The sequence below is a fragment of the Rhododendron vialii genome, chromosome 11a, assembly GCF_030253575.1.
Source record: "Rhododendron vialii isolate Sample 1 chromosome 11a, ASM3025357v1".
NCBI lineage: Eukaryota > Viridiplantae > Streptophyta > Magnoliopsida > Ericales > Ericaceae > Rhododendron > Rhododendron vialii.
In genome coordinates, this window is record NC_080567.1 from 28614498 (window position 1) to 28635357 (window position 20860).

Below are 20860 nucleotides of genomic sequence, written 5' to 3' on the forward strand. Positions count from 1 at the left end.
ATTAACTAGACAAAAGTTCTGATATGAGATTACAAGAACAAAAGTGTTAAGTACGAAGAAATTTTATTCGAAAATCACCCTAGAATGTACTATTTATGACCGGTCGTAAATAGCCCGGAATGCACTATTTATGATCGGTCATAAATAGTGCATTTCGAGTGATTTCCGGATTAAATTTCTTTGTACGTAGCAGCCCTCTTACGAGAACCCTTACATAAAAGTTGTTATTCAAGAGTTTTGTTCAAATATTTCTAGCTTGTTAGGGTTTTTCACAAATTAGGGAACGCAACGCATATTGATAATTGAAATAATGGTTGGCTCGTCAGATTATAGATTATTAGGACCGTAACATGAGTGTAATTGAAATCCTTTATGTGAGAGTTTTAATTCCAATGAGGAAAAGGTATATGGCCTTATACATTAAATTGGCCAAACTAATAGCTAGTCAATACGTTTTACAAGTGAAATAAAGAGTGAGGGGATAGATTAGTAAAACCACATCCCGGCGTAGACAGAGCTACAATCTAGTTGTTGAGGGCGCCGGTCATTAATATACTACTACAATTACAGTTTTCATGGCGTCATTAGTAAAAACATTTAGTCCTATTTAACGATATGTCTGGCATAAACAATAGAAGTCATTGTTTTCCTCAGACATACACCCACTCTAGTCGTCTATCAAAGTGAAAATCAACATTCCACTCTGTTAAGAAACTCAACAATTAGTGAAACAGAATCAGAAGCCGTACCTCTGTATAGTATATAATTAAGCAGGCGCAGAATACAGAATTTGAATGCTACAATACTCAGTACTCTTTTTCGTTTCCTTTTTTTTTCGTTTGTACTTTAGGCCCTCGGAAAGGGGGTAAGAGAGACTAAATGTGGAGTGTGAATATCATTTCTCCCTTCTTGAACTTTTGACTAAGAGCCTTAGCTCAAGCAGTCGTGAATGAGCTCTTAGGTGCCAGTGTGTGAGGTCCTTTTTTTGTCGATAGATCTGAACCATGTAGGCCTGATGTAGTAATCTAACTCTAGTAATTCACTAACATCCTACCCTGACCAAAAAATAAAGAATATGTAAAAGTTTTTAACTTGCATCTTTCCATGACTGTCCCTTTTCTTTTTCTTTTTTTGTTTCTATCGGCTTTTCCATGATGTCCCATTCGTAAAATCTATTGAGGCCCCATTCCCATGATGTTCCATGGATTGTTGAGACTCTGCAAGCTGCTTTTTAAGTCCAAGTCTTAACCCACCTGGCCCCCCATGGATTCCTATATCTTTTAGGATTCCTATATCTTTGAAGTCCAAGTCTTAACCCACCTGCCCCCCGTGGATTCCAATATCTAAGATCCTGTTGATTTTGAGATTTTAAATTTGGATTTGTAGATAATAAGCGTAGATAGAAATAAAGTAATTAATGATTGAAAATAGAGATAATAATTTGATAGAGATAAAAAGAAAAATAAAAATAATGATTGAAGAGAAATAAGATAATGATTAGAATTCAAAATTCAAAACCATTAATCGAACAAGATCTAAGGGTCTGGCTGTGATACCCCAAGGCAGTTTGGGGCATCTATGCTCCCATTTCTTTTTTAGACCCTTGGATTTTTCTCGATTTATTCCAGCAGTTGGATCCATGCCCTTCTCTCTCTATGTATTGCCATAGTTTGTAGTAAGTATTACCATATTTTATGATAAGTGTGACTATAAAACATAGTATGTATAGTCGTTTTTCGTGGTTAATAAAAGTACAATTTTTTGGAGAACAAATTGCAAAAATACTTTTTATGTGTAGTTTGATCTAACAGCGCTCTGATATTCACGAATTTTTGATTTAATGACTACGGCATTGGCTCTATCTACCACGTTGGGGCATGAAGAAAAATTCATATCGGAGAGGGACTTGCGGTACCTATGTCTCCAAAGTCTAAACCCACCTGGGACCCCCATGGATTCCTGTAGCTGAATTCTGAAAGGGGCCGGGGGCTCGTACGTAAGTCCATGCACTAGCAAAAGAAGCCATTATTATAGTTAAGCTTCAGATCTCCACCGCCGCCACGAAGGAAGAATGGTAAAAGCAGCAAGGCCTGATCAAGTACTGTTCATTCATCGTCGTCGCCCGCGACATGCAGCTGCTGCCACCTTCAACATCGTCATCATGAGGTTAGCATTCTCCAGCTAGTACTCATGATCGGTAAATAATTACAAGAAAAAAAAAAAAAAAGTAATCTGATCAGTAACTTAACTTACTTCCATTTGTTTCAAAAATATTACATGCACGTACGCATGATGCAGAGAGGAATTACTACAACAATTTGGAGGAGGAGAACCGGAGGATCAGGACCCCGGGATACATCGTCGTCGTGGGTACGATCGGCGGTAATATTTTTTTGTTGGTTGTCTCTTTCTTTCTTGTGCACTTGGCATGCTTACTTTAAATATTTGTTAGTAGACAGATATAAATTTAGCGCTCATAGGTTTATCCAGAATCCTCTTCAGATAAGGGCGTTCTCATTTTAAATAAAATGTGGACATTCCATTTTCACATCTTTTCCGATCAAATTTCGATGATTCGAACCATTCAATGTATTCAGAACGTGATTTTAAGAACATATATTTAAGAAATCACCAAAAAAAATGACCGAAAAAAGCTTGATTTGAGCAGTTTTTATTTGAACCGTTCGATAAAATACAAACAAAAACTGTTCGGATCAAACTCTTTCCGGTCTTATTTTTTTCTGATTTCTTGCATGTATTCTTAAAATCGCGTTCTGAACATATTGAGTGACTCGGATCATCACAAATTGGTCGGGAAAGAAACGTCCTTAACTTAATAAGTTTAGGGCGCTCTTATTGGATGTTTTCTGTGTTTATCCATATGTATACTTTTGTATGCACCGATTTGGATTCCCTGTCCATCTCTCTCTCACACACACACGTGTACATGGACTGACAGGCTTATGAAGCCCATTCCGTCTCTCTCCAATTCCCCTTGGTGACTATCTTCTTTTCTGATTTTTGCTTCTCTATTGCTCTTTTTTACTACTACGCAGTCCTTGGATTGTAATGTCAGGACTACTTCAGGAATATTTGGCGATTGGGTTTAGCCGTTTAATTAGGTTTTCAAAATACTTCTCTGGAGGGAGAGGGATAGGATTATTGTGGGAGGGAGAGAAGAGGGCCGCCAGAGATTGAGATCTTCTCTGTTACTATTAAGTTTGCCTCCAACCATCTTCCAGTTCTCTAAATAAAGAGTGGACACCTTTTGTCCAGCGTCGTTGAACAAGGCTTACCAAAAAAAAACGGAAACCTGTGTGTTTCAACTTTCAACTGATAAAATACCAAACATTTGGCATTTTCTTTTATAAAAAAAAAAAGGTGCCATCTTATTTATATTTTTTTATTGAATTTTATCCGGGGCTATTTTTGGAGATGTTTTTAAAATGGCAAAGTCTGATGTCCTCCATTTCTTTACACTTACACTTTTGCCACTGTGATAATCGTAATAGTGCTATTATTGGAAAGGCAACAGAAAGGATTTCATCTGCGGAATGGCATGCTTTGGTCTTCGCCAAGCTCGGGTTGCTTCTGGACCTCATCCAGATAATGTATCAGAACCGGAGTGATTCTCCCTTCCAAACTCACCCTGCTACCATGGCCATTTCCGTAGCAGCAATATGCATTTCTGGCTTCGCAGCAGCAACTCTACTCAATTCCAAAGCAGTGAAAGTGGAGGAGGAGGACAAGGAGGAGCAACAAATCACTGGGAAATATTTTCTCTACTGCCGTCGAATCCTCGACGTGCTTGTTCTGATCTCAGGTATCCATGTAATTAAACCCCTTCAGTTTGGTCGGTTTTTAAAATATAATTTTCACATGGTACCAATTATGTGGGTTTTGCAATTCTGTGAATCGGAACTAACCATCAATTGCAATAACTGAATCAATCCATTGTGCGTTGAAGTAGATCGATGCCATCGGTTTAGGCCTCAAAATGCAATAGTTATATCCAATAGTACAAATACAACATTTTATTACATGGTTGAAAAAAGATGCAATGGTTCAATTTTAATTAGTGTGTGAATCTCAACTTTAAGCCCAAAATTGAACCGAGTACTGCTATATACACCGACCAAAACATACCGACGGTATACCGACGGCCGCGTGCGGCCGTCTCCGGCCACTGGACGGCCGATCCGAGCCGTCCAAAAATTTTAAAAAAAAAAACCGAGGGGCCTAACGCGGGAATCAACGGCATCCGATGTGTGTTTAGATCAAGCACCCTACACACATCGAATATAGGGTGTTTAGATCAAGCACCCTACACACATCGCATATACATATATACACGAAAAATAGGGTGTTTAGATCAAGCACCCTACACACATCGGATGCCGTTGATTCCCGCGTAGGGCCCCTTAGTTTTTTTTAAAAATTTTTTTGGACGGCTCGGATCGGCCGTCCGGTGGCCGGAGACGGCCGCGCGCGGCCGTCGGTACGGTTTCCCTACAAAAATGGTCGGTACATATAGGATTTTCGAATTGAACCGAAATTTGATATGTATAGTATTTCAAAACTGAACGTGCAAAAACTAATTAAAAACCGATCAAAATTTTCCGCATGGGTTTGATTGATCGATGCTATCCGTTTGGTTTGACGGTTTTGCTTTTTCGTCCATGATTTTCCAGGTGTTGTTACCCTATGCTGCCTTGTGTCCATCTTCATCCCAGATGGGCTCGGTTGGATTGTGTTTGTCTCTTGTGCTAGCACCATCTTTGCTCTATTCGTTGGTTGGCGTTTCCTGTTTCTACCCATTTTCAAAAGAACCAAATCCGGCCATGGTGAATTGGGGCCCAGTAGGGTGTAGAATAGGGGCCCAACAGGGTGTAGTTCTCCATCTTATCACATTTGTCACATTTTCATTGTCTGTAATCCTTATACATACATATATAGTAGTAAAAATATCCGTGCTATACACGGGATGAACCAACATAAAATTTTAGTAAGAGCTATATTATGGTCGAATACTATAGCTTAAATAAGTGTATGACTTCCCTTTTTAACCATATCATGTGTGAAACATCACAATTAATATAGACCACTTAAAAGTGATGAGAATAAAGGTCTTATTGTAATCTTATATTGGCCTTATATATATGCTAATTGCAACTTTTTACAACTTTAAATACCGTTTCTTGCATTATGAACACTGTCAAACCATGTGTGTCTCCTCCGATTAAATGAAATCTGAAGTGATGAGAATAGAGGCTTATTGTAAACTTATTGGCCTTATATATATATTGAATACCGTATCTTGTATTACGAACACTATCACACCAGTCACCATGTGTGTCTCCCTCCAAATAAAATCTGAAGTGGTGAGAATAGAGGCTTATTGTAAACTTATTGGTCTTACGTGCTAATTGCAACCATTTCACAATTTTAAATACCAATTCTTGCATTACCAACACTATCACGCCAGTCATCATGTGTGTCTCCACCAAATGTAATGTACCAAAAAAAATAAGGAAGACCCAAATCACAATTCAATCAACTAGCCTGCCCCAAGGAGTTGTACTTTCATAAAAATAAATCGAGTGACTTATAAGCCAAACCAATCCCCAGTTATCAACTAAACAATCACACAGAGCTCTAGTCCTAATCAATAACTTAGGGAAAAAATTTCAGTGCCGTGAGGGTACCACGTGGTGCCCGCTCCCGCATCCAAGCCGTCCATTTTATTTTTGAACGGCTTAGATTTAGAGAGAGAAAAAGAGAGAGAAAGTATTGGGGAGAGAGGAGAAAAAGAGTTTCAATCCGAGCTGTCCAAAAGTGTATTGAATGGCTCAGATGCGCCGAACGGGTATCACGTGGAATATACCCGCTCGGCACTGAAAAATCTCTCACAACTTAGGGGGAAGCTTCCAAGAATAACACATAGCTAGATTTTTATCCAAAAGTAGATTGACAATATGAATCGGATCAAACTGAAAAAAAAAAAAAAGAACATTGATTAACAAATGGACTTTCTTGAAGATATCTGCTCGGCACAGAAAAATCTCTGACAACTTCGGGGAAGCTTCCAAGAATAACACATAGCTAGATTTTTATCCAAAAGTAGATTGACAATATGAATTGGATCAAACTAAAAAAAAAAAAAAAGAAGATTGATTAACATATGGACTTTCTTGGAGATTTCACTCTCATCATGATCATAAAGTGCGATCCGGATATTGGCATTGGACTCCTATGGAGAGAATATATTGAAAAAACATGTACTTTTGATTTATCCCACGCTAGTTTGTCCCTAGTTTGTCCCCAGAAAACCTTCCCATACACGTATAATTCTTTTATCCAATTAATTAATTTAGTTTCTCTCTTTCTTTCCCTTTGAAGTGTGAAGTTCAATTTCTTATGTTAATATTTTATAAAATCCTCCTCTTCTGTCGAGACAAGAAAATCTCCACTCTTTATGTCATCTAATCTCTATTATAAAATATAATGGTATTGTAGGTCCATACAAACACAAGTTATATTTTAAAGGGGGTGACGTCATGGTGGCTTGGGGGAGTGATGTCATAAGACCAACAAGGACTATACATATATCCATACTTATATCTCAAAGGGGCTCGTCGAACAATGCACGGAGGGCCGGCCACAAAGGAAGAATGGTAAGACCAACAAGGCCTGATCAACTACCGTTCATTCATCATTGTCGCGGGCCGCGACATGCTGCTGCCACCTTCAACTACATCCCATTCAATTGCAATAACCGTGCGAATCAATTCATTGTGCGTTGAAGTAGTTCGATGCTCTATCAGTTTAGGCCTTAAAATGCAATAGTTATACATCCAATAGCACAAATACAATATTTTATTACATGGTTGAAAAAAGAAACAATGCTTTGGTTTTAATTGGGGCCCAACAAGATGTAGTTCTCCATCTTATCACATTTGTCACATTTTTACTGTCTGTAATCCTTATACATACATATATAGTAGCAAAAAAATCCGTGCTATACACGGGATGAATCAAGATAAAATGTTAGTATGAGCTGTATTATTGTCGAATACTAGGTCTATAGCTTAAATAAGTGTATGACTTCCCTCTTCCCTTTTTAACCATATATCATGTGTGAAATATCAAAATATAGACCACTTAAAAGTGATGAGTATAGAGGTCTTATTGTAAACTTATATTGGCCTTGTATATATATGCTAATTGCAACATTTTACAATTTTAAATACCGTTTCTTGCATTAAGTGAAATAAAATTTTAATTTTACACAAGTATTTTGAAAAATAACCACTTTTTAGCAAAATAAGTGAAATATGTTAACTTATTTTGCTAAAAAATGGTTATTTCCTAAAATACTTGAGTAAAAGTTTAAAAAAAAATTACTTTTCCAATTCCTTTGGTCGAGACAAATTAATAATCTATAAAAATTTGGTGCAAAACTAACAAATGCAAAAAAAATTCAAACAAGGACAAAATCAACCTAATTTTTTTTTTTAAGTTTAGGAGAACTCATAGTTTGGGCAAGTGAGGTGTGCGTACGTTTTGCTTCTGTATCATTGATTCTAATTGTTTGCTTTAAGTATGTGAGGATCCTTTGGTTTGACAGTTCTTCTAGAAATTCTCACATCCCTTTTGGATTCACACACAAGATTAGCACATGGATCCAGTTTAATAAAAAAAGAAAAGAAAAAGCATATGGATCCCGTCCAATCTCAGTTTCAACCAGTTTGGTTTAGTTTTGGATTATTTTTGGGGCATTTCAGGATCCACAATAATGATCGAAATCGTTTATGTTTTAGAACTCTTCAAGAACATTGATCATATAAAAAATCACGCTAATCGAATATCGTTTGATATAATACCAAAATGAATTGATCTTCTGATAAATGTCTCAAAAAAATTACAATCCAGTGTTGCACATGGATTCCGTCCGGTGAAAGTTTCCATTTGCTAGTACCATAAGCTCATCCGACCCTACTGGTCTTGCTAAACTTCCTGTGAAAGTTCCATTTGCTAGTACCATAAGCTCATCCGACCCTACTGGTCTTGCTAAAGCGGTCCGGAGATTGTACGCGGAATGAAAATTTGGAAAAATATACACTACTCTCATTGATGGCGTCACTCTCCAATAAAAGCGAAATGATATTGGTACCGACGGGTAGTGTTTGGATCGAGCACTCTATACGTGTTGGATGCTGTTGATTCTTGCGAAAACCCACTCGTTTTATTTTTTTAGAATTTTTGAACGGCTCGGATCGGCCGTCTGGTGGCCGGAGTGGACCCGACGAGCCCGTTGATAAGACTTCTGGATGGTATCCGTCGGTATCAACAGTGGGACTCTGAAAGTCTAAAACAGAGCAGTGAAAGAGCAGGATAAATCCCGAGTATCTATCTATCTGAAAGGGGCTCTCGTCCATGCAGTACTAGCAGAAGGAGCCATTATTTGTAGGAGTAGTAGTTAAGTTTCAGATCTCCACGTCGGCCGGCGCCCACGAAGGAAGAATGGTAAGGCCAACAAGGCCGCCTGATCAACTCTTCATTCGTCGTCATCATCGCCCGCGACACGCTGCCACCTTCAACATCGTCATCATGAGGTTAATTAGCTAGGATTCGTGTTGAATCTAATCCTAGTACTGATCAGTTGTCAAGGGGTAATTAATTATGAGGGGAAAAAAAATGTAATCTATCTGTAACTTAACTAATTACTACTTCCATTCTTTAATTTACAATGCAGAGAGGAATTACAACAATTTGGAGGAGGAGGAGGAGGAGAATCGGAGGGTAGGGGCCCGAGGATGCGCAATGGTCGTCCTCGTGGCGGAGATGATCATCGGCGGTAAAATTTCTTGTTGGTTATGTTCCTTTCTTTCTTATGCACTTGGCATGCTTACTTTTCGTACAGTATTTGTTAGTAGACAGATATAAATCTAGCTAGTGCTCATATGTTTATCCTTGTATACTTTGTGTGCAGCGATTTGGATCCCTTCTCTCTCTCTCTCTCTCTCTCACACACACACTCGCTCAGATTTATTTCAGCGGTTCATTGTTTGTTCGGGATGTGGTGTCTATATATGAAGCTAGCCCTCACTTCGTCTCTCTCGATCCAACCATCTTCCTGTTGCGTAAATAAGGAGTGGAAACCTCATTTTCAACGGATGAGATCGGCTCAACATGTATAATTAGGCCTATTTTGGCCTAATAAGTAAAATGACTTATCTTTTTTATTCTTATTTAAAAAAAATTCGCATTTGTTAATTTTTCATCGATTGGTTTATTGATTTATTTTTGTCTTTATTCAGAAAATTTTGTGTTTCGATTGTAATTTTTACTTTTTAGATTCCTCTCGTCACGATGAAGTAATAATTTACAAAATATTGACGAAAAACTAACAAATGTAATTTTTTTTGAATAATAATAAAAAAAAGTCATTTCTCTTATTATGCCAAAATAGAGTACCATTTCGAGTGTTACAGCGACGTTTAACAAGGGTTACAAAAAAAAAAAATTCAAAACATGTGTGTTTTTAATTTTAACTTCAATCCACATTTTCATACTTTTTCGATTACTCTTGTCGAGACGAGCAGTTAATCACAAAAAGCACAGTAAAAAGCTAAACAAAAACTACGAAAAATTATTCAAAAAATATATTGTGAAGTCGCCCTTAGTGTTCTACTAACTAAAATAATTACTTATTTTTCAAATAAATACATATTTTTTAATTAAAAGTGATGTATTGTAAGAAAATGACTTGTCTTGTAAAGCAAAAAATAATTACTCAAAAAATAAGAAGGGTAGCGGAATGGATTCACATATCCAAGAAGATTGAATTTCTTCTGAAGATAAGATATGACATCTCCAATTCTCTTCCTGTAATTTTTTTTGGAAGGGATTTTCTCTTCTTGTCAATTAAAATTACACAAATTGAACTTCAGATTGACTACAATTTACATCTCCAAAAAATTGAAATCTCCAAGTCTGTGAGAGAGAGAGAGAGAGAAGTTGAGAATTGACCCAAGGATGAGAGGCAGATGGAAAATTATTCAATGTCCCCGGACACTGCACACATATTTGTGTGATTTCCACCACAAATTGTGTGCGGCGCCTACATAAATACATGGCAAAGAAAATTTATGGCACTATGTAGTAGTGCCCCTGATCATAGAATAAGAATCTGGCTTATGTGCAGTATAAGTGATCGCAACCTCAATTAGCATTTTCAATGGTTCAGATTTGTTCTGAATCTTTTACCGATAATAATGTACTTTTATTGATAAAAAATTCAACAAATTCGAATCATTAATTGTCAATATGAATGGTTTAAATTAAACTGCACAGTAACTACTAGAGGGAGGGGTCCGGGACGGGTTGGGGAGGACTGGGGTGGGGACCACCGGAGGGAGGACTCAAATAAGAAGTCAATCTTTAACTCTCTTTTGCGTTTTTGGTGCAACGTCAATTCCAGAAGCCAGTAGGAAAGGGGGAGCTTGCTGGCCTGGTGGGTCAACATGGGTGCTGCCCAAGGAAACGACATAGTTTTGACACAAAAGACCAGTGCCCCCTATATCCTGTTGGGCCTTCCTGTTTTGCAGTCCTCTTTCCGTTTCGTTTTGTAACTTTTGTTTGAATACATCATGTATTGATTTTTTGTGAGGTCGATTCCGGGTTCTACAAAATAATCCAACTTGCTCATTATTCTTAAAATGCATTTTTGCGGGTTCTTGCAAAAAAAATTAGCTTAATTTGATATCGGTAAGGGTTTTCTCAGAATTCGCAGGGCAAAACACTCAATTCAGATTAATGACTTATTAGTCTTTATAAGGGACCTATTTCGGGTCAAAAAAATAATTCAAAATGCTCATTATTTCTAAAATGCTTTTATGGGTTATTGCAAAAAATTAGTTCAATCTAATATCGTTAAAAGCATTTTCAAATTTCGTATAGTAGGACATGAGATTGAACCAAATTTTTTGTTGGAAACCATAAAAATGTAGTATTTCATGGACAACGAGTTATTTGAATCATTTTTGTAAGACCCAAAATAGTCCATACAAAAAATCAATAAATGATTTATCCAAAACAAAAAGTGGGTTGCCAAACAGGGATTAAGAAGGGGCTGGTATTTTGTTTCAAAACTAGACCGTTTTCTTGGGCCAGCACCCATGCTGACCCACAATCCAATTTTCTATCGGTAGGGCACGGGACCTGCTTATATATTCATTTTTCCTTTGTAAAAAAATATTTCCAAATAGCATGCGGAATCTTATTGGACATTTAAAAAGGAACCAAGGGAGCGCATTTTAAAAGTTTTCGATCATATTGAGTGCTCTTGGGGCGCCGCCACATGATATCCCCAATGCTCTCCTCTACCACATATTCTGATGTAGGACAAGATTGAGGTGTTTTTATATTTTATTTGGTCTGCATGATGTTGCTTTGGCCTATATTTTTCCTCCAACGATTGCTCATAATTCCATGATAAAAATCTTTCCATCAAACTTCTTTTAATTCTCAACCATGCATAAATTCGACACTTGTCCAATCGATCTCTTAGAAATTGTATATTTAGCCGCCACTGTAGTGCTGGACCCGTCAGTTTACCAAGAAGTATCTCCACATCCCTTCGGTCAGAATTTCCGCATAGTTGAAGGAATCTTCGATGTCTGGAATCCAATCTAAAATACTTATCAAAATACCTAAAATCAGGACGAGCATGTTTCATGCGCTTATACCCATCGTATTTCGGATGTCGCTTCACCGACGGATATTCATAAAAATCTTCGTAGATCACGCCTCCACATTCATCCCCATTGTCGTGTTGATAATAAGGATAGCCTCTGGAAACGTTTTTTTTAATGGGTTGGTTATGGGTAAATTCCTCAACGCGGTTCCTATTAACTTCGTGTTTAACAGGTTGACCATGAGCAAATCCCTTGGCGCGAGTCCTGTTAAATCCTTCCCTATGATCATCGTCAATCGGGTTTGTGAATCTTCCATGGATGAATGTCATCTTACTAGGCAAAGCCTTGCTCTTATACCACTTAACGCAGTGGAATTAATAAGAGATTAGTTACGTACTAATTAAACGAATGATAAACTCGAGTTCATGAGAGAAAGAGACAAAATCTAGATATTATTGATCACAAAGTTTTAATGTTTGAATAGGTTACAACCCTTTTTATAAGATTCTAGCCCTAGAAATCCTACTGAAAAAGAATCCTAAATAATGCCAAAACAAGCAGCATTAAAAAAAAGATATTTTCTAATTAATTAAATAAAATCCTAATTCTTGTAGACCAAGAATTATAATAAAGGTAGAAATTAAAATCAAACCGAATACAAAAAGTTAATAATTCTAACCTAAATGAAAATATTCCTAGTAAAAATCTTATTCTAAAACAATAGAAATAAAATATAGAAAAACCCCAATCTTGTCCTACATCATATTCCTGTCTTACTCGAGACTAAATGTATGAGTCTTACCTAATATGTGATGGATTAGGGTGTTGGGGCATCAAGTGGCGATACCCGAAAGCCACTAAATAATTAATTACTCACAAGCAAATCTTCATTCACGTCCCCAGACTAGCTACCACGTGTTCATGGGATTATAATTACTATCTTATCACAAAACGCAAGTTCAACAAGGCTCATTTTCATATTCTCCCTTATTTCTCTGTTTTTTTTCTTAAATCTATCGATAGCATCTCTCTCTTTTGTGTTGAACATGATTCGTTTAGATCTAAAAATGAAATTATAGGAGTATTATTTTATTTGGGGACTTATAAATTTATCTGCAACTTAAATTTATTTTTGAAAATTGTCTTTGTAGCTATTTTAAGATAACGCGATAATTAAACACTTTTCTAAATGGAAACATGTTTTGAAGAAATAGCGCGAAAGAAAATCAAGGCACGTCATGTTTGTAAAAAAGAGACTAATATTTTTCATTTTTCACAACAAAGTTGTGTGTATGGATTTTTTTGCTATGGCTACGCCACTAGTTAAAGTGCCTTGAAAAATATTAAAAATGCATTGAGAACTGTGTTTTTTGTGTGTTTTTCTTGTCTTTTTGATGCCCAATGGGCATTCATTCGCAAAAAACCTTAATTTGAAAGAGAAGGATTAAAAGTAAAGTGCACTCATCAACTTTTGGTCATTGCACTTTGAAGAGGAATTTTTTTTCGAGATATTTATACAAGGAAAAAATGGGAATGAACAATTTTTTTACTTCTACCCAAATAAAGTCTGACTGTTTTTTTTTTTTTTGCTAAAGTTGTTTATTTTTCAAAATATTTGGGTTAAAGTAAAACTTTTTTTATTTTTCCGATTCGTCTTGTCAAGACGAATCAATAATTCATAAAATTTTGGTGCAAAATAAGGACAAAAAGTGCTAAAAGTCAAGTGGAACGGGGTCTAAACGAATCTTGTGTTCCAATTGATTGGGTTTGGTTACATGAACTCTATTTTTCCATTGAACTCTATCGAGGATTATTTTTAAAATGGCAAAGTCTGATGTCCTCCATTTCTTTCTACTCACACTTTTGCAATTGTGGTAATTGTAATAGTGCTATTACTGGAAAGGCAACAGAAAGGATTTCATCTGCAGAATGGCATGCTTTGGCCTTGGCCAAGCTCGGGTTGCTTCTGGACCTCATCCAGATGATGTATCAAAACCGAAGTGATTCTCCCTTCCAAACTCACCCCGCCACCATGGCCATTTCCCTCGTAGCAATATGCATCTCTGCCTTTGCAGCAACAGCTCTATTCAATTCCAAAGCAGTGAAAGTGGAGGAGGAGGAGCAACAAACCACTGGGCATTTTCTCTACCGTCATCGAATCCTCGACATGGTTGTCCTAATCTCAGGTATATATATCTCCATGTACGTAATTAAACCCCTTCGGTTTGGTTGGTCTTTAAGATATAATTTCACATCATACCAATTATATCGGTTTTGCAATTCTATGATCCAAACTAACCATCAATTGCAATAACCAAATCAATCTGTTGTGCATTGGAGTAGTTCGATGCTATCGGTTTAGACCTCAAAATGCAGTAGTTATTCAATTGTACAATATTTTACATGGTTGAAAAAAGAAGCAATGGTTCGGTTTTAATTGGTGTGCAAATCTTAGTATTTCAAAACCGAGCATGCCGAAACTACTTTAAAAACCGATCTTCAAAATTGTCTGCTTGGGTTTGATTGATGCTATCCGTTTGGTTTGACAGTTTTCTTTTACGTCCCTGATTTTCAAGTGTTGTTACTCTGCCCTGCTTTGTGTGCAATCCGAAGAATTGCTTTGAGGTGGTGCAGCGGGGCCTAGCATGGTGTAATATTCATCTTACCACCTTTGTCACATTTCCACTATATGTGTATGAAAAATTCTAAAATTAACCCAATGGACTGATAATAGAAGGTGTTTGAATATGTATTAAAGGGTGTTAAAAATAAACAGAAATATATATTTTTCTTGTCTTTTAATGTACTTATCGTTAGCCCAGTAGACTGACTATAGCAAGACTGATTTGGTAATTGGTAGGAGTACTACTATTGCAAAGGACTGCTTCGAAGTATAATTTCATCACTGCCGAAAGATGTGCAATTTAAAATTCCATCGTTTAATTCTCCACTGTTGCACCTAACCTGGAACACAGGGAGAACACATGTAACGTCCAACTATTAATCAGATCAGGAAGAGTCAAATCAAGAACAATTAAAGAATACTGAGTAATTTTTTTCTTGGAAGCTTATGGAGTATTACTTTAGAGTAAGGAAGAAACATCGCCAGGGAAAAACTTGAGCATCCACACCCGAAAAGCCAAATTTGCCATTGACATTAATGGATGCCATTTTGCCAAAAAAATTGCTCGGGTGCCGCAAAATGTTGTGCCATTGGTTGCACCCGGGCTGGATCTTCGCCAAATTGCCGTTTAGCCAAATCCTCAGCCATCTGTGGCAGAATTTTTGGCGTTTGCCAAATTTGGGAGGGAAATGGGTTGCCCGGCGGTGTGGAACCCGTTTAACCAAAAAAAAAAAAACTGCTATTTTTGGTGAAATGGATGAGAATCTTGCCTTTAAATTGATGCAGTGGCGTTGATGATCTAACCATTAACAATTACAGAACGAGATTAAAAATTAGCTGAAACGCTACTTCCAGTTAGTAGAAGAGGCTAACGAAATCAACTAAATTAAAGTCAACTATCCATTAAGAAAAACTTCAATTTTCATGCAGCAAGGAATGACAATGAATTATTGCCTCAGTATCTGCCGATCTGCGTTGAACCATAACCAAAACGGCGTCGGCGTGAATGTCGTCTGGTGTTTTAACCTTGCTAAAAGACACCAAGCAGCTCTAATATTAACACAATTCAATAAAATAAAATAAAAACCAACTTCCAATCAGTAGAATAGGCTAGCTAACAAAAATTAGCTAGACTCCGAGCCTAACATTTTACCCCAAAAAATGAGGATCCCCTTACTACAAGCAGAATATGTTTTGGCTGAGATATGTATATATATTCGAATCCGGGTGAAGGGGGATTGCATCTACGGTGAGAGAGAGAGAGAGAGAGAGAGAGAGAGAGAGAGAGAGAGTCACCATGGTTTCAGCAAACTTTGATTGGGACTGCAAATTGGCTCGTTTTCAGTGATTGTTGGTCATTCGTCTGGATATGGTGTGTAGGAGTATATGGCTTGGCCGCTTGGGTGTGTTAGACTGTTTGGTCAGGAAGGAATGCACGGGCACTAACCAATTTACATTGGGATGTGTACTTTTGGAACTTAGGCTCACTTTGGATGTCCATAATCTTTTGTATGAATAGTAATTTGATTATCAGGAATCAAATTCCTAGTAATTTGATACCTGGAGTAATTATATCCCGACGTTTGGATTAATTAAGTAATCTTCTCTGTGAATAATTAATTTTGGAAATATCTTAAAGTCAAACGTTTCATTTTTATATTGATCGAGCCAGGAATCCAAGATTCCTATGAGAGTGGAAGGGATCAGATTCCTCCTGTGTTCAGGAATGTGATTCCTCATGGATTGGAAGAATAATAATTTCATTCTCATTCTCACTCTTCACAAACATAAGAATGTTAGAGTTCTGGAACCACATTCTCATTCTCCTCTAAAAAGATACCTGTCATTCAAACACAACTTTATGGAAAGAAGGAGAAAATCAGAGAAAATGATTAAAGAAGATTTTTTTCACTAACATAAGAATGTTAGAATTTCGGAATCACATTCTCATTCTACCCTCAGAAGATACCTGCTATCCAAACACAGCCTTGTGAAAAGAAGGAGAAAATAAGAGAAAATGATTAAGAAGATTTTTTTTTACGTAATAAGAAAAATGTAGTGAAAGTTGAGGGAAAATGTTTACGGTATTTGTAACAATAATAAGATGTCTCCAATAATTATGAAAAATAATTTAAAATAATAAGAATACACTTTCAACTATTATTATTTACAGTATAATTTTATTTATCTTCTCAATTTACTAGGAGTAAGAAACAAAGGAATTTTTTTTTTCTTTCTCTCTGTTTAGAACCTCTGGAAAGAAGGAGAAAATTAAGAAAATTTCCCTTATCTTATTTGGTTGGTGTGGAAAAAGAGAAAAAACATGAAAGTAGGGAAGAACAAATACAGTAGTAAAAATTTTCCCCCAACTTTTTTTTTCGAATAAGTACATTTTCTTACAATTTTCAAACAAGATTCATATTACATATTTATATATTTATACGATGCAAAAAAAATTTAAAATTTAGTTTCGTAAGTCCATTATTTTTAAATTTAAATGGGGCTTTAATCATTTTCTCATATTTTCGCAAATTGCAAACACACCCAAATGTAAATTGGCCTGTAGCATTCCAAAACAAACAAACACTGTAGCCATATTCGCCTACCAGTTGATGTAGAACATGTGGAGGCCCAATTCCATGATCAGCTGGACCGAGCCAAGCCCCAAAAGTCCAAACGGTGTTTAATTTCAGATTACCTAAATTGGCTAAATTCGGACGAGCTCGGAATAGGCCCAAACTTGGTGGGCTGACTTATTTTCGCGCTCCGGTCAATACTCATAACCCTAAGTTGATGATCGATGGTGCTTTTCGGCCTAATTCCTTCGTTTAGGCCTTCAATTGCGTTATTTTGCTGTTTAAGGAAAGATTTGTTTCTTTAATAACTCTTAGACCGTAATTCTTTTTAAGTTGATTCTTTTTGGGAAAGTTTTGTTTTTCTTTCCCGTTTTCAATTTTAGGAAAAACCCCAAATTATGGGACTTTTTATTTTCCAAGTTTATTTTTAGGGTTTCTAGGGTTTCAGCCTATTTAAGGGTTTGTAACCTAGAGTTTATGCAGCTTATTTTATCAATAATATTCAGACTTTGTCTTTTTCTCTTGAGGATTCAAGAACTGCTCGTGGCTACGAGTACCTATCTCATTCTGATTAGTACGCAACTAATCTCTTCGTGAATTCCGCTGCGTCACTAGTCTACCACCATATTAGAGCTGTGCAACGGACACGAAGCACGATAACACGACACGAACCGGATATGAAGTTAGCGGGTTAGGGTTGAACATTTCTGAGACGAAATACGAAAATGACACGGCTCAAGAACACGAATTCTAAATGGGTCGGGTTCGGGTTGAACACGCAAGACGCGAAATTAACTTGACTAACACGGTTACTCATCTATGTCACCCATTAACACGAACATATATATATATATATATATATATATATATATATATATATAATATAATATAATATATGGTATATCTGTAATTCTATATAGAGTTAGGCAATGGACACGATAATACGACACGAACCGGACACAAAATTAACGGGTTAGGGTTGAATATTTCTGACACGAAACACGAAAATGACACGACTCGAGAAACACGAATTCTAAATAGGTTGAGTTCGGGTTGGGTGATTTGTGATACGAACCTGACTGACCTAACACGAACACAACTCGACACGATCTGTTACCCAGGTCTACACTATACCCAGATGAATGACCAGCAATCACTAAAAGCGAGCCAATTTGCAGTCCCAATCAGAGTTTGCTGAAACCATGGTGAATCTCTTTAGTCTCTCTCTCTCTGTGTACGCGCGTGAGCGCAATCTTTTTGTTAGGATCGTCACACACGTGCACACGATTTACGAGTTTAAAACAGTAAAGAATCAACACAAAGATATAAATGGTTCCCCAAAATCGGGTACGTCTACGGGAACGTGAGCGGTTGCTGTTCTTTTATTATCACAGTATGAATTAGGGTTTACAACATAGAGTATTTATAACTACTTTATTTTAACCCTAACCGGATTTGGCATATCCCAAAAATACCGTCGTACGATACCGTACCGTACCATAGGGGTGTTGCCCCCCGCACCCCCCCAATTACGGAATCATCGGCGATGAGCCAGATGTCGTCGCTCCGCTACGCTCCAGCATCTGACCTTCTTTCTAGAACTCCTTAGTATCTCTTCATACTTAACGCATGAGCTACAGTTCTAACACATTTTCTGTTGGAACCAATTGAAACAACTGAATATTGGGTTTAACGATGCTAATCCACAATCAGGCGAGTGGCGTGGAGGAGCAAAAGAAGTTGAAGCTTTGTTCTTACTTCCGGAGTTCTTGCTCTCAATTTGAAAGGTTCTCCCTTTATCTATTTTCTTGTTTGGTCAATCCGTTTGTATGCGAGTTTTTCGATTTCTCCTCGTAACCCTAATCTTTGATTAACTGATGATTGAATTATCTTTACTGTTGCGCTTTAATACAGGCCTGGAGTATGAATGCAAAGCAGTTAATTTGATAAAAGGGGAGCAGTTCAGTCCTGGTGAGTAGTACTTAACTGACTGGGTGCTTGACTCCATTTTAAAGATTTTACATGTGGGACCAACATTGACATTGTGCACTTCCGTCCTGTAAATGCACCTCATTGGGCTATGGTTGAGTTGAGGGTAATGGGTGTGCTAAGCGCAGTGGTGTAATCAGGAATCGAGGTCGATGGGCAGAACTAGGAGAGGAGTTTTGGTTGGATGATTTTTCAAGATGAATTCCACTCATTCGAGTTTTTATGGAATGAATTTTGATGAGTTAAAGAATTGATCTTGAAATGTTTTCTACTAAAATGGTTTAATTACCCAAAAAAAATCTTGAATATTGTTTCTACCATAGCTTCCGATGGCAAGCAGTATCATAGTTGCAGAACATCATTCATCATAATTTGGTGTGCTCAAAATGAAGATTGTACTTACTTATTCCTTACGGTTTAAATTTTATAACCTTTCTATATATATCTGCCAAAACTACATGGTTTGTCGTCCATCGCACCAAAAATAAATTTATGAAACACAGAATTAACAATTATTCCATAGAACGGTATTTAAGTCCGAGATCCTCCACAAGGAATTAAAAGCTAAGTTGCTGTAGATTCAATTGATTTATATAATTCGAAGAGTAAATGAAAGTTTGAGTTTCGATTGTTTAAACTTTAAACTAATTAACTGGAAAAGAGGGTTTTGAAATCTAAAGAGAGGGATGAGGGCTTTGATTCAACCTTCGATTTTTGTCTGTTACTGGCTGCAGTGTTTACAAAGCTCAATCCAATTGGTTATGTGCTGGTGTTGGTGGATGAGGACATTGTAGTTTCTGACTCTTTTGCAATCTTGATGGTGAGGGCTTGGACATTTATCCTCTCCACCTCATGTTAGTGGTATTGCAAATGGTTGTAATACCATCTTCGAACTTTTTCAACACATTCTTTTTGATTTGGTGTATCTGGAAGAGAAATATCCTCAACATCCATTGTTGCCTCGTGATCTTCAGAGCAATCAACTACCAGCCCGTTACAAGTGGGGTATGGATACCTCCAGAGACATATTGAGATGATACTGGCCAAATTAATTACCATTGGTGGAGTTAGTTTCCACAAGGATATTCCTCGGAAGTTCCCTGTGTTCTTTTGAACAGTGGTACTGTCAAATGAAATGTCGGACCACTTGATTTTCTTCTTATAAGGAGTAAAATTAAGTCCAGAGTTTTTCACTCACGAAACACGAAGAACAGAACATAGAAATCTTTTGAAATCCATTCAACAGAAAACAGATGTTCTGGTCCTACTGGTTCTTCCATACTTGGTTTCTCATCAGCTGTGATCCACTTTTGTCTTGCCTAGACCAAGCAAGACGAAATGAAACACAAAATGGATTTAAAAAAAATAACAAGAAAGTGCAACTCCGCTCCATTTTGGAGGCCAGGGTCCCGGGCTTATGTGATTGTTCCCTCTTTTTAAAACCACGTATGCAAATCCAAAATTGTCTTTACACTTTATTTCATTTCTCCATTGTTATGAGTTGACTGATTTCTACCACATCCCCGTATCTTTTCCCTCTTCTTTTGAACTCCCGTTCATGGTGAAGTACCATTTTAGGTTTCTGAACTATATCAGTTGTTTTTACTTTGTCATCATTTCATCCTATTTCTACTTCCTTGGACTAACCCTCAATGATTTGTTAATATGAGCTATAGGCTGCAAATATTGTTTCTTCAAGTATATAGTCTCTTCGGAACCTATCTGTGCTGGTGAGTAATCGACCAGGGTCAGTGTTCTAAGATTAGGGTTTCATTGCTGAAATCCGTATAATGCTATCATTAAATTGTTTTTAAGGATAGTACGATAAGTGCCTTTCTTTCCCTCCTGCCTTTCAATCTGCAGAAGCATATTGCGGAGAAAGTTAATCCAGATGAGCAGCATGTTTAGGCTAGGTGTCATATTGGGAAAGGTTTTGCAGGTAAGCATTTCCTGTTGATGAAAATTTGGGGAGT

At 37.0% G+C, this 20860-nt stretch overlaps 1 protein-coding gene across 1 annotated transcript; it reads left to right on the plus strand.

Moving 5' to 3' along the window:
- Nucleotides 1-18593: 18593 nt before the first annotated feature.
- On the plus strand, nt 18594-19924 carry LOC131307072 (glutathione S-transferase zeta class-like). Its single transcript, XM_058333489.1, has 4 exons — nt 18594-18702; nt 18810-18869; nt 19622-19705; nt 19809-19924. The coding sequence occupies exons 1-4, from the start codon at nt 18594-18596 to the stop codon at nt 19922-19924; spliced, it is 369 nt and encodes a 122-aa protein (XP_058189472.1).
- Nucleotides 19925-20860: the final 936 nt, after the last annotated feature.

Excerpts from the sequence above, each read along its gene's own strand:
- LOC131307072 (XM_058333489.1), top strand. The coding sequence starts at position 18,594 with ATGCTAATCCACAATCAGGCGAGTGGCGTGGAGGAGCAAAAGAAGTTG. Across the intron at positions 18,870-19,621 it reads AGGGGAGCAGTTCAGTCCTG|TGTTTACAAAGCTCAATCCA; the intron begins GTGAGTAGTACT and ends TACTGGCTGCAG. Across the intron at positions 19,706-19,808 it reads TGACTCTTTTGCAATCTTGA|TGTATCTGGAAGAGAAATAT; the intron begins TGGTGAGGGCTT and ends TTTTTGATTTGG.